The sequence below is a fragment of the Phocoena sinus genome, chromosome 4, assembly GCF_008692025.1.
Source record: "Phocoena sinus isolate mPhoSin1 chromosome 4, mPhoSin1.pri, whole genome shotgun sequence".
In the NCBI taxonomy this organism is placed as follows: Eukaryota; Metazoa; Chordata; class Mammalia; order Artiodactyla; family Phocoenidae; genus Phocoena; species Phocoena sinus.
This window is the reverse complement of record NC_045766.1, coordinates 88,991,689-89,007,813: the sequence shown is the minus strand read 5'-3', so window position 1 is coordinate 89,007,813 and position 16,125 is coordinate 88,991,689. Positions and strand designations below refer to the sequence as shown.

The window sequence follows — 16,125 nt, the reverse complement described above, 5'->3', positions numbered from 1 at the left end:
ATACATTTTGGAAAGAAAAATGAAGGAAATATTTGCCCTACCTAAACCATTCTGCTGTCCCCACAAGCATACTCTTCTGCTTTAAACCACAGTTCTATGTCAGTAGACTCTTCTCTAGGGGGAGTGTCCCCTCTCTGTGCCAGAAAGAACCAAGGCAGGCAACAACTACACACCAGTCTCTGACTTGAGGAGAAAGAAGAGAAATTGCATTGGAGAGCTCATTCTCATCTTGCGCCAGCTGCCACTCATCTCTTTTCCCTTCTTATTTCCTTCCTTTGTGGATATTTGGGCCAAAGAAACAGGCCATATTCCTTCTGCTGCATCTTTATGTAGAGAGATGTGAGTGATAGGATTTCGGCCTTCTTTTTTAAGGGGGGGGTATTTTTATAAAGGTAAAGATTATTAGCTCCTTTAATACCTTCCCTTTTATCTTTTTCTCTTCTTAAAATAGAGTCACTTTCCTTCAAAACATCAAAGAATTATTTTTTAAAAAGAGGAAAATACATTGGAAGATCTAGGATCTCGTTAGATGCTATAATTCTACTGCCCTTTGATAAATGGGAGTGACAGAAGTCTCAGAAGTTAAAGTTGTTGAGGTTCTTCACACACCAGTCCCTACTTGTCATGGATCCCTTGCCTGAAATTTTACTGTAAAACCATTAGTGGGGAAACACATGGAATTCTGATAAATATAATAAAAATTCAAAAAAAAATCACTGGGCAGAGGCTCTGATTAAAGCTTATCATCTAAAGGAGGAATTTAAATTTACTTTAAAATATTCAGTTCATTAAAGTAACATGACCTCATATTTTAATTAGGACTATTTCCTTGGACTGAGCGTCACAATGCTAAGTTACAGAAGAAACCATAGAGAAGAACATGACTTTGGGGAGATATGGTCTTAAGAGATGGAGACTGGAAGGAAAGAATATGGTTCTGTTTTTCCAGCTTTTTTTTTTGACCTTACCTATCCATGATTTAATCTAAATTCTTTTGTACCTGAATTGCAGCTCATCTCCTTCTTAGGACCATCCTCAGCAAAACTATGTAGTAGACATTATTTTATGATTTGTTTTCTAATAACAGACAGCTAGTATCTTCACATCCTTCAACTATACCCACAAACCCACTTTCCTAAGAAGCTGACAAGTGTATGCCCTGTGGGCTTACCTACCCTTCTTACAGATGAACAAAGCTATTCTTTGGAAAGGGAAGGGAGTACTGCTCTCACTTCTCCTCCATAAGCCTTGGGTCAACTTGAGAAGAGGTAGATCTGGAGTGAGAGCTGGGTATAGTGATGGAACAGAGCTTAGAAATCTAAGAGGCAGCATCCAAGAAAAAACTGAAACCGAACCTGGTAAATTAAACAAACCAGTCATGATTCCAAAGCGGGTGATGAATGGAGGAGGAGAATCCAAGGAGGCAACAGGGTGACTGGAGCCTGAGGAGGCCACCTGAGAACCACAGGGTTCAAAGCATAAAGTGGTAGATGGGACCTGGGATAAAGCAGAGCTTGGATGCTCTTACTATGGTACCTATGGGTGGGGAGGTGTCCTTAAGTTGTCTACTGGGCTTGTCCCACCTATTCCATCTGTGCTGGTAATTAAGCTATAAACCCTCAGCTCCAAACCCATCCTTCCATATTCCTCTCTGTGGTGCTGGGCTGGGGTCCTGCTGACTACATTGCTCTGTTGCCAGCAGTTTCCCTGTTATGCTCAACCTGTAACATGTGATACTATCAGGCAATAATCTGGGAAAATGATCACTTCTTTGAGTCTCAGCTACCAGACATAAAGTGGGGATAACAGTCACATCACTGGGCTATTAGTATTAAACAAGCCCACTCAGCACAATTCCAGAGTAAGGACTCAGTACATAGAGGGAAAGGAAGGGGTGAGTTTCCCACCCTAAAGAGGACTGACCCTTCAATCGGTCAGGGCCCAGGATCAGTCAGGATCCCGTTAGGGAAACAGGAAACACACCAATTATTTTACCAGAGAGAATTTAATACAAAAAAATGGTTAAAAAGACATTGGAGGACTGGAAAAGCACAGGGAAGACACTAAAGTAACACAGAAATGGCAGGGAGCAGCTTCCATCCTAGACTGGGAAAACAAAGGGAAGGGGTTGAGGTTATTAGAACACAGAAGCCTGGAAGGGGGAACTGGGACCCATTTTTATGTGGAAAGGATATTGGGTGCCTCAGAGGAATGTGGGTGAAAAAAAAAATGAAATCAACCACTACTGCAGGATGGGGCTGATGCTGGGGTAAGACTGTAATGATGTTTTCCTTTTCACCTCTACTGCTAGGGAGCTCAGAGTCCAGTGGGTAGCCCACCTTTGCCAAATGAGCAGGACTTTGTGGCATTATGGCTGCAATGATTTTTCTCACCTTACTTTATCTGTGATCATTTTATTTCAACATATTTTACATTACATTATGTACTTTGTAAATCTCCTCAAAGCCTACTGGAAGATCCTAGAATATTTCTACTTCCATCTATATGATCTTCATCTGTATCTTCATCAATATATTTGCCTATAACTTTCCTACCTCCATTTACACTTCATTTCTACTGCCATGTGTGTCTCATCTATAACTCTATCTATAGTTTATCCACATCTGTAACTATGGAGGAGATAGGGACAGTCCACTCCTGTATTTGTAGTTTAAGTTGTGTGTTTTTAACCCAAATTTGAAAGTGTAATTAGGAAGCTTTTAACATAAAGACAGCTTACATCTCCTCTTCAATCTCCACTGTGCTTCCATAAGAAGCATGGCATTGACAGAGGTACTAATGGGCCTGTGATATAGAACCCAAAACTTTAAAAGTTCTAACCCATCAAGAAATCCCATTCATCATTTCATTTTTGGGAAAGGATATAAAAAATGAAATGTCAGAGCTATAATGTCAGGACTGTTTGAAATGTCAAGTGCTTATTGTTGCACAGCCTGGCTGTCTGCTGTTCTGATCAAACCTCCAACTGGCATAATAATTACAGATGATGCATCGCATTTTCATGCACAATTGGACCCAGATTTTTAACAAATCAGATGGAAACATTCTCATTGCCCAGCTGGAAATTTTCTCCTTTTACTACATAGTTTAAGACTTTTCCTTCGGAGCAGGACATTACTACTGATTCAAGACAGCGTTCAGAGTAGGGGAGGAGAAAAAGGGCAGAAAAAAAAAAAAGTTTCTCAACAGACCAGAACTCAGTCACTTATAATATACAGATGCGACAAGAGCCACGAGGCAGCAAACACATGTGCCAAATGCACGTTTAGTCTAAGAATGCTAAGCTGTGGAGACACTGCCCAGATAATCCAGTTCTATTTCAAGATGCAGACCAAATTAGGTGGGCAAGAAAACATACATGCGAGCTCTATTTTGAACTGATAGCTATGGAGGCAATCCTTCAGTTTAATCACCCCATTCTAATCTGCGGAGAGAGGACTAATGTATAAACAGAAGCAACACTGCTTCTGTCTAGGATCTTTATGACAGTCTCTGTGGGACTTAAGTGGGTTATTCATAAGCGGACACCAATGATAATAAAAACCTGAAATCAATAGCACGTATGTACAGAAAATCACATTTCTTCTCCACTGAAAGTTTTGTATCCAATGAAAGCTGGCTAAGGCGTTCCCATAGCCACTTCATTTTCACCTTCCCTAGACAAGCCTTGTCAGATGGTTTGGAAGAAGCCTCTCTCCTACGTCTATCTGGCTGTTTCCCATCACAGATTACTTGCAGTACATTGGAAAGGTCGAAACTCTTGGAAACAACCTCCAGAAGATGCTATTCTTTTTTCATGCCATTGATAAATTCTTCTAAAGTCAATTCTCCCATAAAATAGTAAAAGAACAATTAGCAAGAGCCTTTGTCTAATACCACCCACTAGCATATACAATATATTCACTGGCATTTTTATCGACATTCGTCTTTTTATATCCTTTCATCTCAACCAGACTCTCAATTCCTTGAATGTCCTTATATAGAAAAGCATTCAATGGTAGGGTTGTTAGGTGAAAATACAGGTGACGAATAAAATCTCTTTTCATTTTGAGTTGAGAACATCAGGTAATGTACCTGTGTTCACATATACATTTACATCTCTACACGATATTGATTATTTGACCTTTAATCTTGAAGCTATGACCAAGTCATAGGAGCATGAAAATTGCAGACTTCTAAGATCAGAAGGAAATGACTGTTTGCAAGGCTGTTTTCAATATTCTTCTCCCTGAGGAAATAATTTCAAGGACCATCCAAAGCTGTGCAGAAGGTTAAACGTTTATTCATTCCCTAGTTCTCCTCTCCTTTTCTCGTTTTTTGATTTCTCATTGTATCACCTTGACTTAAGCCTTAGGTCTATGCTGACCAGCCCAGTGCTATAAAACTATCGCCTTATACCCATGGGCACCTGCTGACTTGTTTCCCACTACCCTCATCCTACAAGACAACTTTTCAACATTTGGGGGTTGGGCATGAGGGGTTCTCGATTTAAATCATTTGGATTGTAATTATGGGCATATTCAAGTTGAAAGGTACAGATGAATTTTCTGATCTTAAGGAGACTGTACTTAATAGGGTTTGTGGCTTGGTGGGAGGTCAACCAAGGACAAGCGAAGTACACTGAGTCACTAACTAGGGAACATGCCCCTGAGGCAGAAAGTCAGCAGGAAGTGAAAGCAAGTGTTATACTCTCCCTGTACTTTTTAATGGATAAAGACAACTATCTAAATGCCACAATAGTGGCTCAAATATAAAGCATACATCATCACATTCTCATAAGATACTTTCCTTTTGGTTTCCATGGCAAAATACTAATATAGGTTTTGTCTTTTTTTTTTTTTTTTTCACAGAGAAATCTAATCTTTGTTCCTTATGTTTTCCTTATGCCAAAGAAGTCTGTGCAAAACCCCGGTAACAGCAGGTAGGATTAGAATTCCCTATGTATCCCAGGAAAAGTCAGGGGATCATAAGTAACAGAAGAATAACCATCCTTTGCAAAGGGAAAACACACTGCTAAGTTCACAACCCGAAAGATTTTTCAAACTTCTAGGGACTCAGCATGACCAACAGAGAAGTGGGAGTGGAGATAGGGGAGCTGAAATCTGTTTTGACCACTTAGTTATAATAACACTTCTCCATTCTCACTGCTGGCAAGGAAAGAAGCTGTATCGGAAGGTGCTGGGAGATAGTTGCCTGTGTTGAAAAGCAATGCAGGTTACTGATGTGGAAAAGAGAAGAAAGAAAATGCTTTTGGGGGATTCTTTTTATTGCAATATAATTGACATAACATATTAGTTTAAGGGGTGCAACATAATAATTTGATATGTATATATTGTAAAATGATTACCACAGTAAGTTTAGTCAATATCCATCACCTCACATAGTTACAAGTATTTTTCTTGTGATGACAACTTTTAATATTTCCTCTTTTAACAACTTAAAAGATGGAATTTTTCGCTGATGTTTCATCACGTTTTTCAAAATACCATGAACTCTGCATATTTGCTTTTTCCACGTTATCACTTACCAAAAAAGAATTTCTCTTTTCCAAATTAAGCCAACCTCTACCTATAGCAACTTATGATGCTTACTATTTCTAAATACGTATTTTGAAGTTTTCCTCGCTCTTTTCCTTCTAAGTCTTAGCATTAATTCATTCATTCTCCGAACATTTATCAAGCCCTGACTACAACTGCCATTTCCATCACTACACGGCCCCACCAGCACAGCCAACCAGGGTTGTGAATGTGGAAGGTGCTCAGAAATCCTAGGCTGACGAATTGCTTTCCTTCTTCTGATATTCTTACACATTGCTTCCTAATCCTCTTCAGTTTGCCTGTGGATTTACGCCCAGACAAATTAGAAGGTTGGTTGCTGGGTCTCCCTAGAAAGGATTGCCTGTGCAGATCCAGAAGCTTCCCATCAAAAGATCGACCAGCCAAGAGCTGAAGCTGCTGAGAGATGATTGAGCTGGAGATCATGGGACTCAGAAGGACCTAAAATCATGTCTGAGTTTTCATTATTTTTTTTTCTATTTAAAAACACATATCAATCTTTGTCAGGCATAATTCAGAATTGCACAGTTTTTATATGTTGAAATATACATATGCACATAATTTATATCCACGTTATTCAGGGCTGTTTGTTGTGTTGGTGAACACATTCGCTACTCCTGGGGACTCTGAAGTTCAGTGCTGTGGATGCTTTTCCATTACTCACTACCAAGTTCAGCAGTTTAATTGGTGATAGGACAGCTGCTCGAATATTGTCTTTAGTCTTGTTTTTGCAATCTGGTTATTTTGTTGATATTTATGGATCATGTATTTCTTCCCATTAATATCTTAAATGTTCTTATAACACTACCCAAAAATTGCCTCTTCCCTCCAAAAAGTCAAAACTTACTGTACACGCTCACATTAGCATTTCTTGCTCTAAAGAAGTCAACCTAGAAAAGAAGCCAACCTGTGTCAAGGAATTGTTTTTCAATTCTTTCAAATAAGAACCTCATGAAAATTTGTGCTGGGGCTGGGAAATTAGCAAAGGTGGGACTGGAGTGTCTCGGGAGATAAGAAGAACCAGATTCTCAAGGGAGGATGCAGGATTTTAAATGACAAGCTCTGTATTCATTAGCAAGGTGGCACTAGAGGCATTTAGCAGTATTTTATAGCAGAGTGTTAAACGCTGCAGTTTTTTCTCTTTTATAAAGAAACTTGATTCCGTATTATCTCCTGGTAGTTCCCAGTTTCCCAGTTTGATTCCATGGTGTTCCAGTCTAAAACACTGGTCTTTCTGGTTAGTCGCTCAGTAAAAGGTCTTCCATTATGTTCTGTCCCTGTTTTCTTTTACTCCAAATATCTGCTCAATAACCTTTCATTTCCTCTCTTTTCACTTGCATGGTTTATTATTACGAGCCACTTAAGTCTCCTTTGTCCCTGGGCTATTTGGCGCTTTGTTGTCTGGACACTTTCTGCTCTTGAGGTTGTGAACAGTATCTATAAATCTTCCTAAATCATGTCAAGAACGACTCCTAAGCAGCGCATGGTAGCATGCCAATTGCTATACTTCCAAGTAAAGTCTGCAGAATTTCATGCTCGATCATGTATCCTGACTTGTCTTGAGGACCCTTCTGTTTTCATTCTTCAATAATATTGAATGTTGAGCTTCAATTTTCTGTCCTTGTGATTCTCTTCAAGATCTCCTTCCTGGAAGCTTTTGTTCATAAAATAAAAATAAAAACTAACTTGTTGAATTATAGCAATGATACATGCTTATGGTAACAAAAACAAAAAACAACTAACCCTACAGAAAAGTGTAATAAAAAGAAAGAATCTCCCTTTAACCTCTCTCTGGCCCCCCAGTGCTACTTTCCACTGGTAATTAACTTCTGCTAAACAATCTGTGTTTATATTTTGACATTTGCAATGCATTTTCAAGTATATGTTAATTTCCAAACTTGTCTCCTAGAGGCCTTTCTTCCTACAGATAGCATTGCATATTGCTCGTTTCTTCTTTATTTCTTCATTTCCTTTTCATATGACATCTTATCAGACACTCATTCATTTTACAACTATTTATGGAGCACTTATTATGTGCCAGAAAGTGTGAGAGCACAGGAAGTACCAAAGTACGTAAAACAGAATAGCTCTTGCCCTCATGGAGCTTATGGCTCTTCATCATTTTATTATCTTAGCATTAACCCTATACCTCTCTTTTGATTAATCTTCTAACTTTGATTTGCTAATGACCATGATAATTATGTCTAGAATTCTACAGCTATTGTGTATTTTTCTGTTCCAACAGATTTGATGTTGGTCATTCTTTTGCAGACAATTGGCATTCAAATTGGGATTTTCATATATGTTCCTGAAGTTGTTTTGGTTGTATCTGGGTGTGCTGGGGATCTGTGGTTTCAATATTCATTGGATCACCAGATACCAGTAGTGTGCTTGCTGCTTTTTATTTTGAGAAATCAAAAAAGATATAAGTTGGCACATAGGCAACACTATTCTGGTACACCTAATCAAACATCCCCATTTCTCCCAACACTGATGTTTCGATAACAATGATAACAACAGAAATCTTATTTGAGGTATATACACTTAGGCTTGTACAACTGCAAATATTCTCTGTGATGCTCACTTTCCCTTTACATGTGAGTGAAGCACTTTATTCTCCTCTGTCAAATACTGGCAAAGTCCTTTTACACTTCTGCAAATATCAGCCCTCTATGTCTTCATTACTTTCTCTTCCTTGTCCTCTGGTGCACCGAGCTGTCTGTGTTCAACAGAACAATTTTAGCATCTTTTTTTCTTGATACATGGAATGACCCAGCTGTCCCTTGACGAGATAATACAACAGTCTCCAATAATTTCCATGTAAAAGCAAGTTCTATCAGTTTTAATTCCGTATATGCATTTGCCAAGAAACAGTGTTTCATTGTTACTCCAGAGTGTAACTAGTTTATTTGATATCTTCATTTTACAAAAGCCAATATTTTTCCTTAAAATATAAGTTTTTATATCAGAGGAAATGAATTGTGCGATTAGATCTCTAAACTGTCCAGAAATCATAATGTATCCTCTTCCTTCTGAGATACTCTTACAGGTCAAAGATCCTAGTTCCCGAATTGCAGGTAACCTCAGTTGCCTGAGCCCAACACCTTCTCTCTTTCAGATTCACATCCTTTTTCAACTTAGCTCTTTCTATTTCTAGGCCCCTTCCAACTACATTCCCTATTTTATTGGTTCCTTATACTTTGTTCTTGAGGAACCAGCACAGATAGGAAACAAAAAGTCCTGCACAATTTTCTGTTTTCTGGAACATGTTTTCCGATTCCTCAAACTGAGCCACCCTCATACTTCTCTATGGGAAGTCACTTTTCCTATTCCCCAACACCCCCCCACCTGCTGCCAGCACTACAAGCAGGATCCATGGATATTTTCAAACATTCTTGACCTGTCCTTTTGAAATTCACTTACAATGCTAAGTCTTAAACGTTCATGATGTTCCGTCTACTTCCAGAATACTCATCCTTTGAGCAACGATTTTGACCCTGGGTTGAATGGTTTATCCTCTCTACTCCAACCCCTGCCATCTTGCAGCCCCTCTGGGATTAAAAATGAAAACAAAACACGACAAAATCTCTGGCATTTCTCCTGTTTGATGATTACCATTTTCGGATGCATATTCCAAATAAAGTTTTCAGTGGCCTCACCGGGCCTTCCTCTCTCCATTTTTCTGGTTCTTTTCTAGCTTTACCTAGCCTCCTTATCAACTCTGGGTGGTCTGAATCTGTTCCTTGCAAGCTTTCACATGAACTGACTTGTTCATTTGTTTTGTTTGTTTGTTTTTTGCGGTACGCGGGCCTCTCACTGTTGTGGCCTCTCCCGTTGTGGAGCACAGGCTCCGGATGCGCAGGCTCAGAGGCCATGGCTCACGGGTCCAGCCACTCCGCGGCATGTGGGATCTTCCCGGACCGCGGCAAGAACCCGTGTGCCCTGCATCGGCAGGCGGACTCTCAACCACTGTGCCACCAGGGAAACCCCACCCCTTTTTAATCTTACTAACATCATATTTTCCACAATTCCAAGCTTTCTGTTTCTCAAGGATCATCCCTAGATATGATGCCTCCATCTCAAATATGCTCATCTCCCAGTTTACAGATTAAAACCATTTGGTGTAAACACCCTCCCTTCTCACTCCTACCTCTGACGAAGCGCACCTTCTCTGAGATAAAGAGGAGACCAGATTTTCAGGTAAAAAACGCAGCTGAAGAAATGAGCAGAAAGAGTAGAAATGTAGAAAAGATAGAGCAGAAGTGGAGGCAAGTGTGGACAACTCTTTCCGGAAATGTACTGCCAAAGGGAAGGAAAAATCTGATAGAAGATGGCATAATTGAAGTTAGGAGGGAAAACAAGTTTATTCGTAAGTTGATGAGAAGCCTCTAGTAGAAAGAAATTCCCAGAGCAAACAGCAGAGGGCCCTTCATCTCCTATTCTCTAACTTTTTTTTCCTTTTATCTCCCTTTACTCTTCTTTATATATACCAAAGTCTCAATCCCTGTGCATTAAGTGTAAATATGGTCAATAAATATTTATTCAATTCAATTGTATCAACTGGAGAACATTGTACCGGTCAAATTATGAAGCCCCAGTGATATTACAAGTGGGGTTTGCTTGAAAGGTTCATGCTTTTGTCTAAATGGGGCATCTCGCACACTGTCACTAACTCCTGCTCGGTAAGAAAAGTGAGACCAAGGTGAGTAGCTACTTTGCTGTCATCGTTTGTATCGATCTTATGGAACACCAAGTTGGTAAATTCTTCAAGATTCAGAGTTTGCTGGCCATTGAGGGCTTGTAGTGCCTGCAAAGAAACTAAATCAGAGAGTTCAACTCTTCTGGAAGCAAACTCATTTTGTGACATTTCTTACCCCAATGTGACAGAATTGGGGCAATTGTTTATGTCAGTTTTGCTATCCAACCTGTTTCAGTTGTTAAAAACAGATAAAAAGATTGTGTATCAGTTCTGGGTAATGAGGCTTGGAAATTAAATGAACTGAGTATAGTCTAGGTTTTTTCTACAGAACAAAGGGATCCATTCAACATATTAAGTAACAAAAGATTCTAAGAGCCCACTGGAGAAAACATCGAAGTGGTAACTGTCATAAGAATTCTGGACCCAGAAAACAGTGTTCTCATTTTAGACTAATTATCTTTGATCTTAAGATGAATATAAAAGGATGCTCTGTAAGCATCTAATCCTTCCTCTCTGGCTTCTGCCACTGGCACCTTTGGTTTTTTTTGTGCCCTTTTGCAGAGTGATCAACTGGGAAGACAGATATGCATGCCTTGGAAGGACACTGAATTTCTCACACCCCACTAGCAACTTTTCATCATAAAAGCTATCAGGGGACGCAGGGAAAATGACATTTCCAGCTTTCCTAGAGAGACGATTCAACCATCCTTCCCCCCCACCCCCACCCTTGCCCCAGGTGATTAAATTAAATGACCCATATTTGATGTAGAAATTCCTAATAAAATGAAAGAGAGACAGAGAGAGAATGGATTAGTCATCTGGGAATTTGAACATAACTATCCTGATTGAACATGAAGGAATCTTTAGAAAAACTGCTGGCAACATATTTCAATTAGAGGCATGGTCTTAAATAGAACTCTCTCTTGCTGCTTCCCAAGCATTACTAATCCTGAATCCAAGGATCAATCATAATTAACAGTGGCAAAGCACCACTCTTGGCCTTAGCAAGCTAAGATCTCACAGTCAGATAATACAAGAGTAACGGTTAGATACAGGTAGCCTATTAGATGAAAGTTTTTAAGGTTTCTCAGTGTCTTTGCAGAGGCTCTGAAAGCCTTGAAAGATTGGCTAGGCATCCAGTATTCCCACATCCTGAAGTGATACTAGACTGCATGCATAAGTCATAAGAAAAGATTATGAAATTTCTAGAATTTGTCCATCACCCAACTCCAGGCAATATAAGTGAGAGTGAAGGATTGACTGGAAGATTGATGAGGCCTAAGAGGATAATAATTTGAAGGGAGATGTCAGGGTGCCTCATACTTTCCCTCTTCTTCTAGGAGAAGCATGGGGGTAGGGCAAGGAGGCATGGTTTGTTTCCTTCTTTCCTTCCTCATTTAGTACATCTACTCTTTCTCCTGCATCTTACTAAGCCCTTCTCTGACCCCTCTGAGTGTGAACAGCAGGAGAGAGGAGAGAAAAGGGGACCAGGAGAGCCCTGACTTGGCAGGTACTGTCATGATCATATAGTTTCAGAGCTCTCCGGATAGCAGATGTTTAAAGACCACTATTTCTCTGAGGCCTCCCACCCCCTTTTCACTACTGAGACTCTCCTGCAACTCCCTAGACATGAATCACGCAGTTTTTTTAAAGTATGTGGAATTCATGCATGTTGTTGTACATAGCAATAGTTTATTTATCCTCATTGTTTTATAGTATATCATTGGGAAAATATACCACAATTTAAAGCCATTCTACTGTTGATGTACATGAGCTATTTCCACTTCTTGATTATTACAAAAATTGTTATGAACACTCCTGGTCAGGTCTTTTGATGATCATGTACACAAATTTTTGTTGAGCATATATGCAAGAATGGTATTTCTATTTCTACCTATTCCAGCTGATCCCTTGAGGCTCCCTCTACAGGCTCCAAGTCTGGGTTTCTCAACATCTGCACCACTGACGTTTTGGACTCGACAATTCTTTCTTGCTCTGCATTGTCCTGTGCATGGTAGAATGTTTAGCAGCATCCCTGGTCCCTAAACAATAGATAGTAGTAGCACCACACCCTCCCCATCTCTCCAGTTGACAACCAAAATGTCTCCACACTTTGCCAAGTGTTCCCTGGGGGAATAGGAGTGGAAAGTCGCTCCTGGTTGAGAACCGCTCTCCAGATCTACCTCTAGTTTTCTTCTTCTGAGGAGTCCTCACTTCTCCAAGTGGCTCAGCTGGACAAGATCCAAGACAGCTCTCTGCCGGCTTCTTCTCTCAGTGGCCCATAGCTGATCCATGGAGAAACCCAAGCATCCTTTGTCCCAGCAGATTCCAGGAATGCATCCTGCTACTCTGCTGCCACGGTCTGCTCTTTAGATTTCTCACGTGTGACTCAAACACTGGAACATCATGTTCCCCAAACTGCAGGGCACGCCACACCTCACTGGTCTCCTTAAACCCTCATGCTACTGACGTGGGGGCTTTCACACAAGAAATCCTCTCCAGCAGTCCTTCTCCAAAACCCTCATCTTGACCGTTTCATACCCTTAAAGTGAGATTAAGATGTAACTACTTCCATTGTAAATTCTGCCTATAATCTAGTACTTCCTTCGAATCTCTTGATACCTAGGCTGAATTCCATTTTAACATCCTGGTATCATATGTTGAGAGAACTTATGTTATACAGTATGTATTATTCTTTACCCTGTTTTTCTTTCACTTGCCATTATATAGAGAGTATTTTTGTAGACCACTGATTTTTTTTATAAGTACATATTCCATTGCATTAATTTAAAAATTACCCTCCTTTAGGTTGTTTTTTATTTTTACTATCTTAAATGATTTTGTGATGTAAAATCATAGAACGTTTATCTTTGGCAACATTAATTATTGTTTTTCCTGACCAAAAGTAAGTAACGTTGACCCTAAAAATGAAGATAAATTTTAGCCTGTTAATGCAGACCACCCAATTTCCAGGAATGTTATATCCATTTATGCTCCCTCTACAGTGTGTAAGGGCGCTCTTCTCACAGTGCCCTTGACAGAATTACATCTTATTGTTTTTAATCTTTATTGATTTAATCAAAGACAAATAGTATCCAATTATTAAATTAATTTCTGCTCTGTGCTTTCATTATTTGTTTCCCTACTTTTATTTTGTTCTCTTTCTAAACATTTTAAGGAAAAACTCAACTAGCTACTTAATATTTCTCTTTCCTTGACTCACTAAGCTATACATTTTAACTAATGAAAACCTATGTAAATTTTCCTATAAGATTTAGAAAATAATCACTTTTATCCTTCTGTTCTTCCTAGTTCTTTTGAAAATATGATGACCCTCTCCCTCCCCTGAAGAAAATGGATCACGTGCAGGCAAAATTTTGCCCTTGATTCCAAGGGGGTGGCCAAGGATTCCTGAAGGCCATAGATCCATAGATCCCAGAATACAAACCCCTGATCTGAGTACTGCTTTGGAGGCACCCCCTAATACTTGTATGCTGTATTACTTTTTTAATGTTTTTAAAATAAGTATATTTAAGAGGATATTTGAAAATTTACATGGGGTTGGGAATTCTCTATAGAATATTTTAGATTCCCAATTTTGTGTTGCAACATGTAGTATGTATGCCGAATTTCTGAATTTTAATGCTTACAAAGTTCAACTACAAAATACATCTTAGTACTCTTTCTGATGAGATTAAAGTGGAAGCAATATTAGTATTATCATACTCTTGAATTCTTTCCATATATTGGTTAACTATACATTTGCTAAAATAGTTTTAAATTTTTAACAGCTTTGTCCATTTGTTAAAATATTCAGTCATAATTGTAGCTCTACCCATTGATTTTTCCTCGCATTTTTGCTAAGATTTATACTATGTATCATGTTTGGGACTCAGCTGCATCTATAGAGGGGAGCATTTGGACCAGATCATTTCTAAGATATCTGATTCTGTGTTACAAATTCAGTGTATTACATTCATAATGTTTATTTTACTTCATATCTTTATTCAGGCACAGTGTCCCACTTAATACTCTTTTACTCTGGGACCCATTTTATCTCATACCATGGTAATCACTATCCTCATTCCACTGGCAGAGGGTGGGGCGGTAAGATTTATAAAGGGACTCCTTGAACTTTAGAGGTGGAAAGGATCTCTGAGATCCCTGAGCTATCTATTAGAAAATACTTTAGTCGAGCTCCCAGAAAGATTAGTTCCTCAGGTACCTTTATTCTTTGTCCATGTCTTTTTGCTATATAAACCATCTTGTATTTTAGCTGCTCCCACAGACTTTCTGCACCGAGGCAGAGAAAACATGATAAGTTGTTTTAGGACATCATGTTTACTTTATTATTATTATTATTATTTTTTTTTTTTTTGCGGTACACGGGCTCCGGACGCACAGGCTCAGCGGCCATGGCTCACGGGCCCAGCTGCTTCGTGGCATGTGGGATCCTCCCGGACCGGGGCACGAACCCACGTCCCCTGCATCCACAGGCGGACTCTCAACCACTACGCCACCAGGGAAGCCCATCATCCTGTTTATTTTTCATCTCAATACCCTGCTAAGTTTGTAAGCTTCAGAGTGGACTGCACCCAGAAGAAAATGCTGATACACAATTGCACATTCAGTAACCAACAGGATGGTGAAACTGACATTGCTTCAGCCATTCCAAACATATATCCCGAGAATAGCCGACCACATAGGGAACTGTCACTGACTCCACAGGGAAGAAAACTGAATTAACTATATAATGTCCTGAAAAGGATAGCCGACCACATAGGGAACTGTCACTGACTCCACAGGGAAGAAAACTGAATTAACTATATAATGTCCTGAAAAGGATACTTTACTACTTCACTTACCACGAAGATGTTCAGTAGTTCCCTTTTGTCAATAGAACCATTTCCATCTGCATCATGGAGAAGTTTTGCTTCATTTTTCCTTGTACTACTAGATTTACAGCAGCAATACATCCATCCTATGGAAAGCAAGGTGGAAAGGGAAATAAATATTTAAGACCAATTATTTTTTATTTGCAAAGTCATCATTCATGAGCAGGACCATCAGTACAATTTAATACAACCCACAAGATTTTGGCATAAAACTTTTCCCTGGCACTTAATTTTTTTTTAATGGGTATAAAGTGTACAAAAACAAGTAACTTTAAATAGGTGAGTACATTTTTAGAGAAAATGTCTACTTCTTATGACAAAAAAAGGTTCTGAAATGCCATGATGGAAGGCTGAGTCCTCACCACTGAGCACCCTACAGTAGTTGTCTTCTTCTGAATATCTTCAGGTTTTGTCGTCCACTCAGCGAGAAGACCAGGAACGAATTTTTAATTGAAGGGAAACATACCAAGTAGCTAAATTCTGTACTGTTTTAGAGAAACTGGTGGAAGTTTTTGGACTGCTAATCTCCAGGATTCCTTTTAATTGCATCATTTTCAGTATGAATCAAAATTTATTAGCCTCCTTTTTTTTTTTTAAATTCTTGGCCTCCCAGGGGAGATCGAACCTGTGCCCCCTGCATTGGAAGGCGGAGTCTTAACCACTGGACCCCCGGGGAAGTCCCCTTATTAGCCTCTTTTTTTCTGTTTTTTTCTTTTTTCTTTTTTTCTTGAGGAGGGACCAGGATCCTGTTTTAATTGCTGCACTACAGTTTCTTGATTGTTCCTCCTTTGTTACTGCATTCCCTCTTTCCTTGATTAGTAGCTGTTTGAATCGGCCCTTTGGAACTCAGGGCAGGTCTAGGAGGCTGAAACCTTTACCCTGGAAATAAGAAATGGGGGACCTGGAAAGTCTTTTGTGCCCAGGAGGGCCCCACAGGGTCCTGCTCGGTTTCGGT

The 16,125-nt window shown here is 39.4% G+C and overlaps 1 protein-coding gene across 1 annotated transcript in view; it reads right to left on the bottom strand.

The window, feature by feature from the left end:
- Positions 1–3,742: 3,742 nt before the first annotated feature.
- The window catches only part of GUCA1C (guanylate cyclase activator 1C), a 32,061-nt gene continuing 19,678 nt past the window's right edge, over positions 3,743–16,125 (bottom strand). The window contains 4 exon segments of the mRNA XM_032629421.1: positions 3,743–3,848; positions 10,250–10,383; positions 15,141–15,202; positions 15,205–15,256. Coding sequence (XP_032485312.1) covers positions 3,743–3,848; positions 10,250–10,383; positions 15,141–15,202; positions 15,205–15,256 — 354 coding nt within the window.